This window comes from Benincasa hispida, chromosome 9, assembly GCF_027475165.1.
Source record: "Benincasa hispida cultivar pf3 chromosome 9, pf3_genome.v1.1, whole genome shotgun sequence".
In the NCBI taxonomy this organism is placed as follows: domain Eukaryota; kingdom Viridiplantae; phylum Streptophyta; class Magnoliopsida; order Cucurbitales; family Cucurbitaceae; genus Benincasa; species Benincasa hispida.
In genome coordinates, this window is record NC_143486.1 from 40,140,802 (window position 1) to 40,161,858 (window position 21,057).

At 33.3% G+C, this 21,057-nt stretch overlaps 2 protein-coding genes across 2 annotated transcripts; both read left to right on the forward strand.

The window, feature by feature from the left end:
• The first annotated feature begins 7,062 nt into the window (after window positions 1-7,062).
• Window positions 7,063-12,045, forward strand: LOC120086251 (DEAD-box ATP-dependent RNA helicase 31-like). Its single transcript, XM_039042799.2, has 10 exons — window positions 7,063-8,166; window positions 8,811-8,917; window positions 9,168-9,223; window positions 9,470-9,691; window positions 9,995-10,201; window positions 10,305-10,391; window positions 10,483-10,578; window positions 10,865-11,080; window positions 11,230-11,412; window positions 11,502-12,045. Exons 1-10 carry the CDS (start codon window positions 7,220-7,222, stop codon window positions 11,727-11,729), a joined length of 2,349 nt encoding a protein of 782 aa, XP_038898727.2. The 5' UTR covers window positions 7,063-7,219; the 3' UTR covers window positions 11,730-12,045.
• A 6,109-nt stretch (window positions 12,046-18,154) lies between these two features.
• Window positions 18,155-20,943, forward strand: LOC120086967 (protein trichome birefringence-like 26). The gene is made up of 3 exons (XM_039043796.2): window positions 18,155-18,672; window positions 18,977-19,263; window positions 20,103-20,943. Exons 1-3 carry the CDS (start codon window positions 18,456-18,458, stop codon window positions 20,880-20,882), a joined length of 1,284 nt encoding a protein of 427 aa, XP_038899724.1. The 5' UTR covers window positions 18,155-18,455; the 3' UTR covers window positions 20,883-20,943.
• The last annotated feature ends 114 nt before the right edge of the window (window positions 20,944-21,057 follow it).

Below are 21,057 nucleotides of genomic sequence, written 5' to 3' on the forward strand. Positions count from 1 at the left end.
AGGGGTTTATTGAATAGGGTCAATAGCAAAAGATATGCAAACTTAAAAGATTGATTTATGGGTTAAAACAAGCATCTTGATCCTGAAATATGAGATTTGACACTGCGATCAAATCTTATGGCTTTAAACAGAATGTTGATGAACCTTGTGTTTACAAGAAGATTGTCAACAAAACTGTAGCTTTTATGGTTCTATATGTTGATGATATTCTACTCAATGGAAATAAAGTATATTTCTAGCTGACATTAAGAGATGGCTAGCTACTGCAATTCCAAATGAAGGATTTGGGAGAAGCACAATATATTCTTGGGATCCAAAAAGTTCGAAACCGCAAAAACAGAACACTAGTATTATCTTAGGCATCTTATATAGAGAAGATGTTTTCTAGATATAAAATGAAAAATTCCAAGAGATGTATGTTACCTTTCAGGCATGGAATTTATTTATCTAAGGAACAATGTCCTAAGATACCTCAAGAGGTTGAGGTCATGAAACGAACTCTTGTATTTGGGAGTTTAACGTATGCTATATTGTGTACACATCCCGACATATGCTATGTAGTTGGAATTGTCAGCAGATATCAGTCCAATCCTAGATATGATCATTGGACTGCCGTTAAAAACATCCTCAAGTATCTTTAGAGAACGAGGGACTATATGCTTGTGTATGGTGCTAAGGATTGGATCCTTACAGGATATACTGATTCTAATTTTTAGACCGATATCGATTCTAGAAAATCAACTTCGGGATCGGTATTCACTCTTAATAGATGGGCTATAGTATGAAGAAGTGTAAAGTAAAGTTATATTGCTGACTCCCCCGTGGAAGCTGAGTATGTAGTTGCATGTGATGTAGCCAAAGAAGTAGTATGGCTTAGAAAATTCTTGTCTGATTTGGAACTAGTTCCAAATATGCATCTGCCCATCACCCTCTATTGTGACAACAGTGGAGTAGTTGCAAATTCCAAAGAACCAAAAAGGCATAAGTGCAGAAAGCATATCAAACGCAAGTACCATCTCATCAAGGAGATCGTACATCGAGGAGACGTGATCATCACGCAGATAGCCTCAGAAGACAACTTAGTTGATCCATTGACAAAGGCCCTCTCAGCTAAAGTGTTTAAAGGGTCGCCTAGTGGGACTAGGACTACGAGATAGATAAATCTAGGGCAAGTGGGAGAAATACTAGGTATCTGATGCCCTAGTTTATTATATTTATTCTTTCATTACTCAACATTGTATATATTTGTAAATCCACTGGAATTTTAGTCCAAGTGAGAGTTTTTTGGGTTGTATGTCCTAAAACTCGCAATTTGTAATATTAAACATATTTTATTTGTAATAAAAAAGTTATTGATGTTTATTCAATAAAACTGTCATTAAATATGTAAATTGCACTTGCAAAGACTAAATCCAATAAACTAATATTCATGGTTATTATATGAGTACTTTGACTTTATGTGGAGACATAAAGATGGATCAAGTTCGAGTAAATAGCCAAAATGGTCTATAGTATATGAATGAGGTTGGGTACCTTATTCTGGTAACACTATCAGATGCGTTCACTTTGTATTTAGTACAAACGATGTGATCATAAATTGTTCGTGTGGAGGCATATGAGTGGAGGCATCCTATGCAAAGAGTTTGTATAAGACCAACACCAAGAAATAAGTCACTACTTTATGACGATGTTTACTGTTTAAGATTGATTATTTCAAATTGATGACCTAAGTAATTCGACCTTAATTCTAAGCTAACTATGAACTCCTATTTATTCGGGATTATCCTTAGGTTTGCATAGGTGAGGGTTAGTTCAACAATGTCGACTAAACAAGCCTTACATTTCAGGTGTAAGATCGATAAAATAGTTGGGGACATAGGGTGCAAGACGAAATTCACTCCTACCCACGTTTGGGATAATAGAGAGGTTGTTCCATTAAGTACTGATTCCAGATCTTGAACAAAGAGCCCAGCCCTCTCATTGGCTCGAGAGGGATTTGGTTTAGTGATTGGATCACAAACCAATTATTCATTAGAGGATCAGTGGGACTTAAGGAGCAAGATGTAATCTCGAGGGTAAAACAACAATTGACCCAACCGTTATTACGAACAACCTGTGAAGGGTCGACTTACTGATTACGGTTAAATCAAGTGCACAGAAATATATCTATAGTGAAGAGAGTGCAACTACTGGCTTTAATGGAGTGACTCGGTAGGTAGTTAATGAATGTTGATTATTCGATTTAAAGAGTTTAGCCAATTAATCTGGATTGTTAAAGCCCATGATTTGTAGGCCCATCAGGTCCCCCTATTAGCTCACAAACAGATTAAACCTTATAATAGAGTAATGAGTTTAATATGAAACGTTCAAATTTGAATTAAGGGAATTGATAATTATATACGATATACTTACACGTTTAATTATCGAATCAAACAAAAATGGGAGAATTGAATAATATTTAAATTTGATTTAAATATTAGTTACATGAATAGAGATTCATAATTGTGGAATTAATGTTTTATTAATTTAAAATTCGATATTAAATTAAATTAATTAACTAAATAGTTTAATTAATTAGAATTAATTTTTATTGAAATTAATTTTGGTTTAAATTAATTTTACAAATTTTTTTCCTAAATTTTGAAATTTGATTTCAAAATAAATTAAATTTGAAATTTGAAATTTGGATTTCAAATTTTGAATTAATTTTATAAAGTAAAATTGAAAAATTTTGAAAAATAGTGTTGAGTGGGTTTTTCTCACTTTCAACACTCATAATCCACCTAAAATCCACCTCCTACTAAGGTTGTTTGGTATCAATTTGCTGTGCAATTTGATTGCACTAATTAGGCTGAATAAAACTTAGTTGATTCAGCTAACATGCATGGACATGCAAAAGAAAATCCCGCTGAGTTTTGTTGAAGATGTGTTCTTCAACTTCAAAAAATAAACTACAGACTTCTCCTTCAAAAATCCTTAAAATTCGACTCATTTTGATTCCCACAAATCAATCTAAGGTCCAAGAGAATAGTAGGGAAAATCAAGTGATGGTCTACAACACATTTGGATCAAAGTTTGAAGCTGAAGTCGAAGATTGAATAAGTTTTTCAAAGGTAACCTTTAAAACCCTATTTTCTGTTTTGAGCATGTTATCTTAATTGCTAAAATTGATGAATTAGAATGCTTAATGATCCTAATTTCTTCTACTACTTGCATTCTAACTCCATCAGATGCAGTGATTTTTATGAATAGAATGTTAGGCCATCGAATTTTGGGAGGTTCTTTTTAGGGTTTTTATTAAAGTTCGTCTAAGACCTCCACTGGGAGCTAATTTCAAGGCAGAGGTGACATCTTGGAACTCAGAGAAGTTGATGATCAAGGATATCACTAGAGGGTGAACCCGAGCTTAAGGGCGATAGTTAAGAATCCAACTTGCTTTCTCTTTTTTTCCTATAATCCTTAATTATTCTATATTTAGAACGTTATGAACCGTCTTTATTCATATCGTAGCCATGAGAGACTAATTTGTGGTCTTAGGATTTTCTATTTAGTTGTATGGATTGCATGTCTTGCTTGCGAGAAAGGGCATTAGGTTAGATGTAGCATGTTAAACTGTTATTCGAATATGCATGATAGTGATAGGAGATAAGATAGATTAACGATGGAGAAACTTAATGTTGTATTAATTAATTAATTGCATGAAATTGAATTATTGGTTAGATATTAGAAATGTTTGAGCTCGATAGAGGATATTTGGATATAAGAATTCAAGGTCTATAGTTAGCATAAAGATTAGAGTCACTATTTGCAACAGATGATTCATTTTTATTTTGTCTTGCTCAAGGACGAGCAAAGTTTAGGTTGGGATGTTTGATAGCAACCAAAATGTGCTATTTTAGTGCCTCTAATCTTCCTCGTTAATGAAGTTTAATGTGCTTATATGATTATATTTGTAGGATCTCGAGTAATTCATGTATTATGGAGCGTTACAGGCTATTCGGGGTTAATTTGGAGCAATTAGGAGCTAAAAAGAGCAACTGGACTTCAAATGAGAGAAAAGACCAAAATACCCCTAGAGGAGTACAACGAAACAACGCAACGATGCCGAGCTTGACGCATTTTTCTGAGAGCCTCAATTTTGGAAAATTGAGGTAGGCACTGCCGCAATTGTATATAATAGTTTCTTAATTTTTAGGGCAGTTATTATTACTCTAATCGGCCTCTCGCCAATTTTCTTCCCCCGTTTTTCTCTTCCACTTGTATTTTTCTTTCTTTTCTCTCATGTAATCGATAAAGACAATGTCAAATCTTGTCTTCTCCATCACCATGGGAAGGTAAGGTTTATGCGTTTCTAGTTTAGATGATTTGGAACATTGTAATTTTGGGAGTTTTCTCTTAATGTAATTTTTATATTTTGGCTATAAGTTTCTTTTTATTTAATGTGCTTAATCAATTGTATTTTTTCTTGGTTGTCTGACAAATTACTTGAGAATTTATGATTGAATGCTTGAGATTAACTTATAATATGTGAGATGAAATTATAAGTTAATTTCTAGGAAGCAAAATGTTAAATAGGATTGTAATTTGTTGTCGATAAGAAGAGCACTGACCTATTGACCTGAGGGAAACCATATTGAATGTTTAATTAGACGATTGTAAATTAAATGTTCATTCTAACATATTCCCTAGAGCATAATGTGGTTAGTTAAATGTGTTTAGTATGGATTCATCTATTCATGTTTGGTTAATTAGGTAATTAGGACCATTGGTTGGGTTTCCAATCAATTGGGTTAGGTATATGCAAGAAGCTGAAATTATATTTTGATAATTTGATGAACAAAATTACATTCGGCCATTTCGATCCTCTTAACTAGAACCTCTCTATTGATTACATTTCTATTATTTACTTTCTTGCATTTTATTTTCTACACATTTGAATTTCAATCCACACCAAACTTCCCTTCCCTCCCATTTACTACTTTAGTTAAAAATGGGCTTTGAGGAACTAATCTCTACAATTCCATGTGGTTCGACCTAGACTTGCCATTTGTGCTACATAGTAGTATAAGTAGTTAGTTTGTGATTTATAAATTTTTATTTAATTTGATCAAAAGGATTCAACACCCTTTTTGGTCAATCAAACTTTGAGTTAAATATCATTTGTATAATAAAAAAATCAAATCCAATATTTTCTCTCTCAATACTCGAATCAGGTTCAATATTCAATATTGTTCATGTCTATGTCATTGAAGGTTTTAGGGATAACATGAACACCATAATAAGTGGCATTTTTTAAAAAACTAATTAGATTTTACAAAATGAAATATACAATCTCTAACTCAATACTTTGGAAACAAAAACAAAACCATAACGACATGAAATAGGGATTGTTGGTGTTATTTACGTACTGACTAAACATCTAACAAAATTAAATATGAAAACCCTAACTAAATACTATCCAAATAATAACAATATCATTAACAACATCACGTATAACCTCAACCCTTTTAAAATCATGTGTACATTTTTTTATAGGACAATATGTTTTTGGTGATATTAATATGTAACTCTCTCGTTTTAGTATAAACTATAATATTAGATTAAACAAAATAGAACATTCGATTTTTCGTGCCTGAAGTTTCATAACAACTTATTCATGCGATGATTAATCTTCAACTACTCATTTATGTAGTTTTTTTTTCTTTTTTGCTGTACAAATATTTTTTTTTAAAAAAATGTTAGTGTATATATAAAAATTTTAGAACAATATAAACAATAAAATAACTCATTTCAAACAAAAAAAAAAAACTAAGTACATCACCTTTGAAAGATTGTGCAACTTTTCTCTTGGATAATCCTCACTGTAAACCTGTGAGTAATAATAAAAAAAAATCAATATAAAATCGTACTAATTTATAATGAAATAAAAAAGGTATTTTAACTTACATAAAAGAAAAATAATATTATAACTTCCACCAAATTGTCGAGGAAGTGTTGAAACTAAAGATGAATTTGAAAAAAAAATAGGGTAGTAAATTTTTAGCGGTGTTCAAAAAAACCCAATGACCCGAAAAAACCGATCAATCCAACCCAACTCAACCCGTGCGGTTTGAGTCAGGTTATCAACTCATTTGGGTTGGGTTGAGTTCAAATAAATGAAAATTTTATGGATTGGGTTGGTTCATGGATTCACCTAATATAATCCAAACCAATCCGAATTTATTATTAACTTTAAAATATATTTTTTCTTACTTATAACACAATTAATTATACATATATTGATTTTAATTTTATTTAATTCCAATATCTTTTGAATAATTTATTCTTCAACAACTCTTAGAAGTAATTTCTTTACACTTTAGAAAGAAAACTTTCACTATATAAATTGAAATTAAGTTGTTAATCTTAATTCAATATATGAAAATAATTAAATTAGACTTTTACATATTTACGTTTGCTTCTTTTTAGAATAAAATTTTAAATAAATGACCCGATTAACTCGAACCAACCCAATCCAAATATTTCATGGTTGGGTTGGGTTAGTTTCATTTTTTAATAAAGGTTATTTGAGTTGAAAAAATTTACAACTCGAACAATTGAGTTGGGTCTAAAAAGTCTTTCAACCTAATCCAACCCATGAACATCCCTAGTAGACATTATAGTCTTATGAATTTTGTAGACATTTGGAAATGTTTTGAATTTTGTAGACATTATGGTATTTCTTGTGAATTTTGGAAACTTGTTTTATTATAATAGATTTTGGATATCGTTCACGTGAATTGTGGAATCTTATGTGTTTTTTTATTGGTGATTCCAAGCTTTTTTGAAGGAATCGAATCAATCCAACCTATTTTTTATGGGTTGGTTTGGTTCGGTTCGAGTTCATAATTTAACATTAGTTTGGGTTAGAAAAATACACAAATCGAACTATAGAGTTGGGCCTAAAATATCAAAAACCCAATCTAACCTAATCCAATTTACGAACACGCTATAAATTTTTAATAATAAAAAATGAATCAACTCATTTATAAATATAGCAAAATTTTAAGATAAACATCTTTCATTATCAGTAGAAGAGTATCCATCCATTACCTTAAACCCCAAAACCCTCAATCCTCGGATCCCTTTAAACCCTAATGCAACGTTCCTTCACCCATCTTCTCCGCCTATCCACCGTCTCCGGTAGCTGCCGGTAATCCAGGAATTTGGAAGTTCTACTATGCCTATCAAGCTTCTCCCTCGCCTCCATCTCGTCAACCATCCATTTCCTCTAGCTCGTTTTCCCCTAATGAAGCTCCAACCCTTCACTCGGCAATGTCGAACAATTCCCATTTTCTCTCGCGTCTTCCCCTTCAAGCTTAAGTACGCCTCTGTGGCCTTCTCTTCTCGCCCTTCGCATAGTTTCCAAGCAGTCCGACGGAGCAGCGTCCCCGTTAGGGGCTCCGAGAGAGGAAGGTTCGGTGGCTCTAAGAGTCTTGCTGAGGATGAGGCTGAACTGAGTGATTGGGTTAGCGACTTGAAAACCAGCTCATTTCGTGGGCGAATCACGAGCGATGAAGAGTCGGAAGAAGATCATAGGCGTAGTAGAGGAAGGGATAGGGAGTCGCCACCGTTGAAGAGGGGGAGGGATCGACAGTCGTACGAGTTACGGGAGTTTTCAGAGGGTCGGAGACCTCGAGGCCCTTCAATGGAGTCGTATGCGAAGAATTCAGGGAATGTTAGGCGATTCAAGCGTGAGTATGAAGACGAGAGAGAAGACTTCCGCTCACGCAGCAATGGTCGTGTTTTTCGTAGAGATAATGTGGATTCTTCGATTGGGAGAGGACGTGCGACGAGAGAGATTAATTCAAGAAATCAACGGATTCCAGGTCGTGATAGTTTAGGGAGAAGTGGGAGGGAGTCTAAGAACCAAGCCCGTTTTGCAAGTGAAGGTGAAAGGGAGGAGGACGAGGAAGATGATGATGATGAGGGAAGCAGAATTAAAACTAGTGTTAGGGACTTTCTAAGCGATGAAGATAGTACCGACGACGACAACGATGACGACGAAGACGATTCTCTGTTGAGAAAAAGTACTGGTGCTTTGTTCCCATCTGGGGAGAAAGCGAGTGAAAAGGATCGACCACGCAATCCCCCACGAAGGTCTGACTCGTATTTGAGTGAAACTAGGTACGTCAAATAAAACTGTAAAGGTCCATTTCCAATTTGTTTCTGTTTTCTTAAGCACATATTGCGTTATCAATTAGTTAAAGATTACTCATGTTTTTCATTTCAAATTTTTGTTCTACGTAAACTGGTATCTTTTTTCATTTCAATAAGAGACCATGAATTGCCACAAATCTGAAAGTAGTCGAGTAGGTAAGGCTCCAGGACTAACCAACTGGAGGGAGAACAAGCACTCTGAAATTAGTCTATAACAAAAGAAAGAACGGGTTCAAACTTCTTAAGTTTCTAGCGTTGGAAACTTATCCGAGCAATAAAAGCCAAAAAGGGAACCACTTTCTCATGCCACTTCAAAGTTCTCTGAACATCCGGGCAGATTTTATAACATCCCCCTCCACCCACAATATATTCTCTCAACCAATGATTTGGTAATCAGACCTTCTTTTAACAGAAACTCAATGAACAATTGAGAATTGCAACCTTAAGTAAAATGGCAAATTGCCCATGATAGTCAACGAAGTTCTGGTGGTCTGCATCTTTTTATTTCCTACAAATAAAAATAGCAAAATGGGAAGGCATATGTGAGTGTAAAGAAATGATTTTCCTGTGGCCTGTCTATATGGATGCATGACTGCTATTCATGCCTGCAGATTCGATCAGTGTTCAATATCACCCTTGTCATTAAAGGGTATCAAGGATGCTGGATATGAGAAGATGACTGTAGTACAGGAGGCCACACTTCCTCTAATACTAAAAGGTTAGTTTCTTTTCCTTAAGTGCTTGAACTTAAACTACGTCCTTAATGTATAATAATACCACTCACTCCTCTTTTTCAAAATTAAGTATACTGTCTGATTTTTTCAGTATTCTACTCCACAGTTTTTGTGACCATTTTCAAAAGGGTTTACAATTCAGTGCATCCCTGAAAATTTCATACATGCATTTAGTTCCCTTAAGTCTCTGCATAGTTGCTCTTCTTACCGAGGTACTTGCACTTGTGTTTCTAGGTAAGGATGTTCTTGCCAAAGCAAAAACAGGAACTGGCAAAACTGTGGCTTTTTTGGTAAGTTACATGATGATCCTACGCAATAGGTCATTTCCATTTGATAGTTCAAAAGAAAGACAATTTAATAGAATGAAACAATACTGATTAATTTACTACTTTGTGCCCCTAGATTACCGGAATGTTGCTTTATTGTTGACATAATCTAAAAAAGAACTATTTTGAAGTTTATTGTCTTTATTTTCCCTTCAGTTTTTGAATCATACAACTTTTTACTTTATCAACTTTTCAAGTTCTTTATTTCAGCTTCCCTCAATTGAAGTTGTTGTGAAGTCTCCACCTAATGGTGATCAGAAGCGGCCTCCAATTCTTGTTCTTGTTATATGCCCAACCCGAGAGCTTGCCACGCAGGCTGCCACTGAAGCCAATACTCTTTTGAAGTACCACCCTACTATTGGCGTTCAAGTTGTAATAGGAGGTACAAGACTTGCCCTTGAACAGAAACGCATGCAAGCAAACCCTTGCCAGGTTAGTTTTCCTAGGTCAAAGTAGCATGAAGTTAGATATGTTACCAACCGTTTGAATGTTAGACATAATTTTGTCATGACCCTGAATGTTTTGCAAGCTCAATATCTTGATAATAAGTGGCTTAATATTTTGGAATTAGCTTAGCTACTACTACCACTAGCACTACTGAATGCTGCATATTCACTTTGAGCTGGTAAAATACATTGAATTTGATCAGTGAGTTTGAAATTCAGTTTTATGCCGATTTCTTCAATAAGATGATGGTGGTGATACCTTTAAAATTTCACAAACTTGGAACTGCAGATTCTTGTTGCAACTCCTGGAAGGCTGAAAGATCATATAGAGAATACTGCAGGTTTTGCAACTAGACTGATGGGTGTCAAGGTCCTTGTTCTTGACGAAGCTGATCATTTATTAGACATGGGATTTCGCAAGGACATTGAGAGGATTGTTGCTGCAGTTCCAAAACAAAGGCAAACTCTTCTGTTTTCTGCCACTGTACCAGATGAGGTATTTATTCACTGCTTTTGCGATGTTGTTACTTGTTTCTCATCATACCCCCTCATTTGAACGTAAGAAAATACTAAATGCTAAACATTCCTCTTGAATAAAGGTCCGCCAAATCAGTCACATTGCATTGAGAAGAGATCATGAATTTGTCAATACAATTCAAGAAGGCAGTGAGGACACACATGCACAGGTAGGTCTATGATAAGCAACTGGATCATCTTCTGGCTCTTATACCATCTGGAATGAATTTGGTCATATAATAACCAACTGGATCATTTCAGGTGAGACAGATGCAAATTGTTGCTCCATTGGAGAAGCATTTTAGTCTGCTCTATGCTATTCTTAAAGAACATATTGCTGATGACGTTGACTATAAGGTATTAACTTCAATCATGCTGTCAAATTTACACAATAGCTCGGTTTTAGCAATTTCCTTATCTGTTATAATGGGGATATTTAATTCCTAGCTCACTATTCTCCAAATCTTCTCCATATGTGAAACAAAGTTGTTATCTGAAAATGTTATGAACTAATGCTATAGATGAAAATCATTGATAATGCTAGCTAATTATTCCTAGGATAGGTAAACTTGTTATGAGAATGTTCTCTCCTGTTTTGTTGTACCTGTTCAGGGAATTCTAATTGATCTCTTGATGGATGCAGGTTCTTGTATTCTGCACAACTGCTATGGTTACACGAATGGTTGCCGACCTTCTTGGTGAGCTAAACTTGAACATCAGAGAGATTCATTCTAGGAAACCGCAGAGTTACAGAACCAGGGTTTCTGACGAGTTTCGAAAGTCAAAAGGCCTCATCCTTGTAACTTCAGATGTTTCAGCTCGTGGAGTTGATTATCCCGATGTGACCCTTGTCATACAGGTAATTTGATCTCATTCGACCACCTAGCACATGTTGAGGAGAAAGTTGTTGTAAATACTACCTTTACTTTTATCTTATCACAACTTGAGCTTTTTAGACTGGACTTTGAAATGTAGACTAGTTTGATCCAAAAAGCTTCTTTGCTTTAGGTTGGCTTGCCTGCTGATAGAGAACAGTATATTCATCGACTTGGTAGAACAGGGCGTAAAGGCAAAGAAGGGCAGGGCATATTGTTGCTAGCGCCTTGGGAAGAATTCTTTTTGTCTACGGTTAAGGACTTGCCTATATCAAAAGCTCCTATGCCCCTAATTGATCTGGAAGCAAAGAAAAAGGTCTCTCTTTCTTGCTGGATTTTTTTCCCAATTACTGAAAGAAAATCGATTAAGAATCTGTGTGAACCTCTAACATCAAATATAAACAGGTGGACCGAGCTCTGGCTCATGTTGAGATGAAGAATAAAGAAGCAGCATACCAGGCGTGGCTTGGTTACTATAACTCAAACAAGACGGTAGGAAGGGACAAGTATAGACTAGTCGAACTCGCCAATGAGTTCAGTCGAAGCATGGGACTTGACAATCCTCCGGCCATTCCCAAACTAGTACTTGGGAAGATGGGTCTCAAGAATATCCCTGGCTTACGTGTGAAATAATTTGAAAGTTGCAACTTGTCATAGAGAATGTATAAAGGAAACGACTCTTGCACCAGAATGTGAGGTAAGAACCAATTGTTTCTTTCAGCCAATTTGCAGCCACAGAACAAATCGACTCCTTTCTCTTCTTTCGATCTGTAAGTTTGATTTTTCGTTAACCAATTTGCAGTTTTGACGAGGAAGGAATTTTACATTCATTTCCTTTTTTCCTTTTCAGCCAATTGTTATAATTCATTCTCTTTTACATTGTAGTGTGGGTTACATTAGTAAAACTCAAGTTTGAAATATAAAATTCTTGTAGATTTGCCTTTCTAAATCTCCCAGTTCAAGAATAGTATTTTATTGAGCCATTCTATTCTTGTAAAGATTGTTTTTCATGCACCCTCAACAAAAAAACAAACAAGACTACTCTATTCACCACCAAAATTCAACTAGCGTTGCATAATCTATTAGACAATACCAACAAACTTATATGTATGTATAAAGTTACATGTTTCTTAGGCAATGGGAGTGAGGAGCCTCTTTTAACATAATGGAAGCAAGGGTGGTTTGATATTATTATCTATGTTTGGTTGATTAATTTAAAGCTGCTAATCATTTTTGGAGGTCAAGTCAAGCTATTTCCTTGAAGAAACAATAAAATACTCTTAGCCATGAAAAAAGTTGCGAATTTTGAGAAGACTTTATAGTGAAGTTATGAACAATTTAGGAAGTGGGCCTACAACACAAGAAATGATTGCCAAGAGACTTTATAGACTTTCCACCTTTTCAGCAGTGAATCATGCTTTTTGTTGAAATGAGATTCCAGGCTCACTTCTCAACATCAGTTGAGACTTTATAGACTCATTTCTTCTTTGTATATTATAGGTTTAGTTTTATCTCAAGGCATGTTTAGGAGTGATTCTGAAGTTGTCATTTTTAAAATTACTCTAAAACATGCAACAAATCGTTCAAAGAAAATTTTGATGATATGAAAATTGCATTTGAAAGTGTAAAATTAAATATTAAATTAATTTTAAGTGATTAACAGTGTGTTTTAGAATAATTTTAAATATGATAAAAATGATTTTAATCATTTTAAAATCTTTCGAAATATGCACTTAGCTTTCTTAGATGATCAATGGGCTATAGTTGTGTTGCATTGTTTGGCAGGGCATGTTTCTGTTGATTGATTCAAACCTTCGGATTATTTGTCAAAACATTTACTTGTGGAACCAGTAAAGCCTTTGCAATGAAAAAAAGGTTATTATAAGAGACGTTCAGTTTGTTTCCCCATATTTGTGTTATGGTTAAACAATATCTTATGACAATTATGTCCCCCAAAAATAGTTAAATATGGCACTGGCAGTGGTAAATAAATGTGCTTTCTTTTAGAAGTGACCTAAAACAAAAGGAAGTATGCAGTCATAAAAATGCAGGATTTAAAAGGGAACTACAAATGTCAAAAAGTGTAGCTTAGGAATCTGGATTCGTCAAATTTTTTCGATTGTCTCAGGACATCTAATTTCAATAAATCAATCATGCAAGTACTTAGGTAACTTGCTTGTAAAGGCGACGTCAAGCACACTAAATTATTAATTAGGAAAATTAAACCAGATGCTCATTTAACTGGGCACGATAGCGGACAATGAAAATCTAATACCCACATTAAGATTTGGAGAAAGTTAAGACACTTAAACACTTGGATAGCCTAAATCATATTGCCATGCTATAAATTAAACACCTAATTAACACACTAGCATACTTCAATTCATATAGCTTGATGATTAAACATATAACAATTACATGTTAGCGAGTCAATCTTAAACCAAACATAACACAGAGCATGTAAATGTAGATCAGGACAAGAATCACAAGCATTCATGAGAAACTTAGTTTAAGCAATCCTCAGCTAAAGACAATTGGGTTTATCTTAGTCCCAAGCTAGAAGCTTTATCTTAGGCACTTAATGCCATTGCCAAGCTTTAATATTAGCCAAAATATAACCCAAATTATGAAATACAGAAGACATATAGTAGGAAGAGGGTAAAGGGGTTTAGAGAAATCCAGGGAATCAGAGCTAATTTAGCCTAAAAGAGGAAAGAAACTATTTATAACAGGCCAATAGCATCGTGACATTGCTAACGGCAGCCCACGCTACCCTAAACTATTGTCTCTTAGCATTGCGCAATGTTGAGGCTAGGGGTTGCAACCTTGGAAACAGGGACAACGTGTTAATTATGCCTCCTCTTTGATCCGATTGGTAGGTAAGTAAAAAGGCCTGATTGCAAAAAGACCCGATTACATCCTAAATGCTTGATGCCTACAAAATCATCAAATAAGCACGTAAGATACTAAAACGAGCACAATCTAAGTTGAGCGAGATAACACTTTTTTGATATTATCAAATCACTCCTAATTTAAATCTGCTTAGTTCTTAAGCAATGCATAAATAACATTAAAAAAGAAGGTTCAGTTGGAAGAATTTTCACCAAATTCATTCAACAAACCTTTTAGAATGAGAATTCCTCTTCAAAACCCTAGTTCTAGGTCATTTCTACCCATAAAAACGTGTATAGAGAGAGGATTCACCTTTAAAAGAAGTGAACTCGACTTGGTGAGCTTAGAGAGAGATTTCACCTTAAGGAGTCTTATGAATGTATTTTCTAGTATTCATTTAGATATTTCCTTTTGTACTTTTCATTTCTCTTTTGTTTATTCTTCAAGCGTATCCATTGTATCCATGACTTTTGAATTAATAGAAGTTATTTATTCTTTTCCATTTATGAGCTAAATTTCAAACGGATTCAATCATGTGGATATACTAAGACCTTAGAAATACTAAGACCTTATGGCTTGGGCAAATGCTAAATCATCATGTTGATATGTTGAATTGACCTTCACATTTCCTTTGTTGAGTTTAATGTTATCTTGTTAAATTGAATTAGCCACTAAATTTAATATGCTAGTGGACTAGAGATAGGATTGCCATGTAATTTTAGAGTTAAGGTACACCATAAGATTTAGAAATTGCATGAAAATGATCTAAAATTCAACTAGTCATAAAGATAGGCTTAGCTATTTAGGCTTGAACAATAGAGTGATCTAAGATTCAACTAGTCATAAATATAGGCTTAGCTATTTAGGCTCCTAGAGAACTTGAGAACAAGACCAAATAGGAAAAGTTTTCTGTCTATGTTGGGTCGCTGACGATGTGATGCTACTGCATAGCTCATGGCATAAGGTCTAATAGTTGAAGCTTGACTGTAAATCCCTATTTCCATTTCTTGTCTACTTTAATATTCTGCATATCACCCAAAAGCCCTGTTTATACTTGTTACCATCAGTTTTCATTGTTTACATTGTTAGAGGAGAAGTTGAATTACATCTAGTCTTGTGAGATACGATACTTGGAATATTCTTAAGTTTATTACTTATTGCCAGTGTTTGCTTGTACTAGACCACTCTATTTATTTTTATATCATACATACACATTAGTCAATCGCCTTCGTCAATGGATGAACTGAATTAATTGTTTAACCCTTAGATTAATTTAATGTCAATCATAGACTAGAAGTCTAATATTAAGGTATCCTCTTTCAAGCTCAACCCTTTCTAACACCTAATGACCAATTCATCTGTTTGCAATTAACTAATTAGGTGCAACAGTTAATGCCCTTCATAATTGATCTTTATTAATCACCTATCACTTTCGTGCAATATTTGAACAATAGTCTAACACATTAGATCTAACCTAAATTCCTCTCTCAAGTAAGAAACTAAGTAAACATCATTTAAACATTTGTCAAATGTCCAATAGCATTAGGAGCAAACATGCTAGAATAACAAAGACAAAAATCAATCAAAGAACAATCAAATTAGTTTGAAACTCAAACTCAATCATTTATGGCTATAGTAATTTTTAGAACACTTACAACTAATTTAAATTTTTCAATATATAAATTTGGCTTATTAAACATGCATTTAGTCTCATTTTAATATTTTACCACAACGTTATTAGAGCAATATAATTGGATTGTATATGAATCAACATCATTTAAGGTAAACGACCAAGTAAATATAACATTGCCTATCAAATTTCGACATCAATTGAAGGATATAAATCATTGTATCAATTTTTTTAGGTTAATTGCAATTGATAGCACTTTTACGATTTGTAATTAGATATATAACACTATTTTAAAAGAATTATAAATCTAGCCATTTTCCAGATCTCCTAATTTATCTTACTTTATTCCTATTATATCCTTGTGCGCAAATCACCCTTGAAATCATTAATTTTAATTCACAAACATTCATTTCATTTGTAAACGTCGACTTCTAAATTTTTAAAATTCTAAAATTTTGATGAACTCAACATTTAGTTCCTGCCCATTATTTTTTGTTTAATTATTTGTTAGTCATTTTTATTATGTGTGTCCATATTATATCACAAGGAATGATAACCTAACAAATTCTTTTATACTTTCATATTTTTTAAGGTTGTCTATTTTAAAATTTGTCTTGTATTTCTCAATTATAATCTAATAGAAAATTATGCGTCTCTTTTGTTGAAATGTTTGATTTGATTTTTGATTCTTCTTGATTTTGATTTTTCTCATTAAACTTCGTCAAAGTGATTGAATCGTTCGTCTCATTTTTTATTATTTCTTGGCATTTTGATTTGGATTTTGGATCATTCTTCACGCTGATCATGAATCCTTCTAACTTCTAATCATTGAAAAGTAATTTATCAGTATTATAATTCTATCAGTGACATAATAGAAACATATCATTGATATGGATTTAGTGATATGGTTCTATCATTGACAAGTGATAAACTTCTATTAGCGATAGAACTATATTAGTAATAATAAATCTATCATTGATATGCATATAGATAATAAACTTCTATTAGTGATATAAACCTATCCTAGTGAGAGGCTCGACTATTAGTAATATGCTTTTACGTCGTTATTCTTTTCCGCACCTAATCAGTTAAAAGAAAACATGAATTCGAACAACAATTCACATGCATTGAATCTATCAATGCCTTAAGTGATTAGTATAAAGTAACAAATTATGTTGAAAAACTTATACAATAAAAGTAACAGTTAGTGTTGATATGTGAAGAAGAAAAAGAATGGAACATCACTTATTGTTGAGTAACAACATTAGTGAAAAAAATATCAAAAGGAACTGTGCGATTAGGTAAGAAATTATCAACAATTAATGCTGATATTACTGTTATAATTAATGTGTTGATGTTCTTAACATTTTTCTTTTCAAAAAAAGATGTAATAGACTATTGCTTTTTCAAGTCATGCAAATTTCAAATCTTAATTTTACATAAATGGAACATTCAAAGCATCCAAATTTTGGGTTGGAATATTTTAGTGTGAATTTTTCAAATCTCACACGAAATGTAATCATCGTTTAAAATGGATAGAAGTTTATCAATGAATATAAGTAATTTTATTATTGTTTTTAATTTCGTATTGAGACTTATTTACATTTTTAAAAAAGAAATGAAATTATTTGGTACTAAATAATGTAAATATTTTCATTGTGATTATTTTATATACTTTAATGCCTTCTATGTATTTTTTGATGTTATATAACTAAATTATATTTAAGAAAATAAGGGGAAAAAAGATACCACTTGTTTGTTTGTTTGTTTTTGTTTTTTTTTTTTTTTTAATTTCTTAATTATGCATTATTTATATTTATGTATTATTTTAATTTCAATTTTTAAAACTTTCAATATTTAAATTTTTATATTATTTTGAATTTTGAAGTATGTATATTTATATAATTTTCAATTTTCAATTTAGAATTTCATTGGCATTTAATTTTTAGTACACTTAGAACCAATTAGAATTTTGTCATCCATAAATTTTGTTTCTTAAACATAATTTAGACTCACTTCAATATTTTACAATCACATTGTCAAAGTAATATAACTGAGTTGGGTATGAATTAATAATAATATCATTTAAAGTGAATGACTAAGTAAGATATAACATGACAGATTAATTTTGGACAACATTGGAAGAATATAAATAATTGTATTATTGCTTTCAATTTATATATGTAAATGCATGCTATATATTTTTTGATATAATATAACTAAATTATATTTAAACTTCTAAAAAGGAAAAAAGAAAAAAAATTAAAAAAAAAAACCATAAAAAGATTTTAAAAAAATAAAAAATAAAAATAATTATCAAATAAGTTTATATTTTATATTTCTTTTCAAACAGAAATAGGTTTCAGTTTCATCTTTAGATATTTAAAAACAAGAAACAAGAACTAGATTTCAAATACCCTTCCAATGGTTATTGGAGAATCACAATGTGTCATTCTCATGGAATAAATAGTGAAGTGAAGGGTAGGGTAAGGAAAAACAAAAAGCTTAAAGGTGATAATGGAGGGGAAAAAGCAAAGAAAAAGAAAGAAGCTTATCTATGAGGGTAAGAACTAAGAAGGCAAAGAAAGAAAAAGAGACTTAGAAAGATAATGGAGATTAGTAATTACATTATGGATTTGATTCGACATCCCCATCTACACCCACCAATCACCATCATCTCAAAACCCTTTCAAAATCAAAGATTTAAACTCACATCCCAATTCCCCAACTCCCTCTTAATTAAGGCTTTGTTTGATTGGTTGCAAAATTAAGTGCTCTGTTTTACCTTTTTTTCACTTCATCCCTTCATTCTAAATTTCTCTCATTCTCATAGAGAAATGAAGATTGAATCCCATAACCCATTTTTCTTCAGAAAGCATAGATATGTTGTTCTAAAATGTGCCCTCTTTTTACTCTTTGCTGCTCTTTCATTTCACATTTTTCTTTCTGTTTCTTTCAAACTAGTTTCATCCTCAATTCAGAACACTGTTGCAGAGTCTCCTCTTGATTCCACTCCCATTTTACAAGATTTGGCTCAAATCCAACCTCAAAATGGTGAGAAAATTTTGACCTGAATTTCAACATTTTAAGTTAACCACCTTCTTGATGTTTTGACGAAGCTTGTTTTTTTAGACAAATAGAATTGAAGTTAATGAGAGACAACTAGTTTCATTGAAACATACTTGATTTGGTGGTACTGTGTTATGTTCTGTTCTAAAGAAACACAAACAAATGCTTGGTCAATCTGAGTAGTAGCTTTCCAAATGTTTAATCCACATTATTATCTGTACTTTTGTTGCTTAAATTTGTATGTTTGAAGTTTGAAGGGCACTGATTATGGTTTTTATTTGAAATTCAGATAGTAGTGCAGAATGTGATATATTTGTGGGGGAATGGGTTGCAGACCCTACAGGACCTTCTTACACAAATGAGAGTTGCCATGTCATTGAATCTCATCAGAATTGTATGCGGAACGGGCGGCCCGACACCGGTTATCTTTACTGGAGATGGAAACCACTGGACTGCGAGTTGCCGAGGTTCGATCCCGGGAAGTTTCTTCATCTAATGAGGAACAAATCATGGGCTTTCATTGGCGATTCCATCCAACGTAACCATGTTCAGTCATTGCTTTGCATTCTTTCTCAGGTACAACCTCAACTCAATCAACTCTCAACCAATTATTAATCTTGTTTTCGACATCGTTTCCGAGTTTAAACAGGCGAGATCAGTCGGGTAATTGTTGGCTTGAATGTGGAAAAGGAAATAAAGTATTTTATGTTTAATGGTTAGAACATAGACCCCCATGTCCATTTCCCTGTCACATTACTTTCTTTAGAAGCAAAGGAAGCTTAATTTTACATCTTCCTTTATGCTGCCATTATCATAATAACATGTTTAGCTTTCTGCTACAGTGAACACATCAACTTTTGCATCCTCAATAATTCACCAATCAACCAACTACTATAACTCTCAATAATTAACAATCCAACGACTCAGCCTGCTTTTTTTTTTTTTTGGGAGTCGTTTCAAATATAGCAATCAAGCTCAAAATATTAACAGATATAGCACATTACAAAAGGATTTTACAGATATAACAAAATTTAGATTTAGTTCTCGAAATCAATCGCTGATGGAAATTCATCAGTAACAGTTTATCATTGATAAATTTTATTATATTTGTAATTATTTAAAAATGTTGATGTGCATTTAATTATTAACTCTATAAGTGTTACCCATTTCAATTATCTATTTCTTTTTCTAGAGAGTGGGATAGAATATTGATGGCGGACCAAACTTCACTGTATATGAAATCTGGTTGGATTTCACATCTTAAAACCCCACATTTTAGAAATAGACAATAGTTGACTTTGGTTCTTGTCGTGTTCTTTTTTATTCTTTAGCATCATTTATTTTGCCTGTTGATTTGTTTGGTCTTCAGTATGGTTTTATTTTTAGTGATCAAAGTCCAGTGGCAATGTCCACAGGTGGAGCAAGCGATTGAGGTCTACCATGATGAAGAGTACAGATCCAAAAAATGGCACTTCCCATCTCACAACTTCACACTTTCAGTCATTTGGGCTCCCTTCCTAACCAAAGCAGCCATTTTTGAGGATATAAATGGAGTTTCTAGTTCCGAGATCAAGCTGCATGTCGACATGCTCAACGAAGAATGGACATCCCAGTACAAGGATCTTGACTATGTTGTAGTTGCTGGTGGGAAATGGTTTTTGAAGTCTGCTATATACTATGAAAACGACACTGTGATCGGCTGCCATAACTGCTTGGAAAAGAACGTGACAGACCTCGGGTTTGAATATGCGTATCGAAAAGCTATCAGCTTGGTATTTGACTACATTACAAGTTCTCATCACAACGCATTTGTTTTGTTTAGAACCACCACACCAGATCATTTTGAGAATGGAGAATGGTTCACTGGAGGGCAATGCAACAGGACAGTGCCCTATAAAGGAGGGGAGGTTGATATGAAAGATGTGGATATAGCAATGAGGAATATTGAACTGGAAGAGTTTCAGAAGATTGTTAGCTCCAGAAATGGAAAGGCCCAAACTTTGAAGCTTCTCGACACGACGCGACTCTCGTTGTTGAGACCCGATGGCCATCCAGGTTCATATAGGCAATTCCATCCATTTTCTCGTGGAAATGAAAAAGTTCAGACTGATTGTTTACATTGGTGTTTACCAGGTCCAATAGACTCCTGGAATGATTTGCTATTCCAATTGTTGATTCATGATGTAACAGCCTGAGGATTCAAAGGATTTTGCCATTTTTTCACAACATTGCAATACAAAGTGACATTATTTCTAAGGATTTTGGTTGCTTTGAGAGTATGTTGTTTTACCTAGGAAAAGGATTTTAATTATTTAAAAAAAATATCATATGAACTGAACTAAATATTATTTGTTTACATAATATTAACAC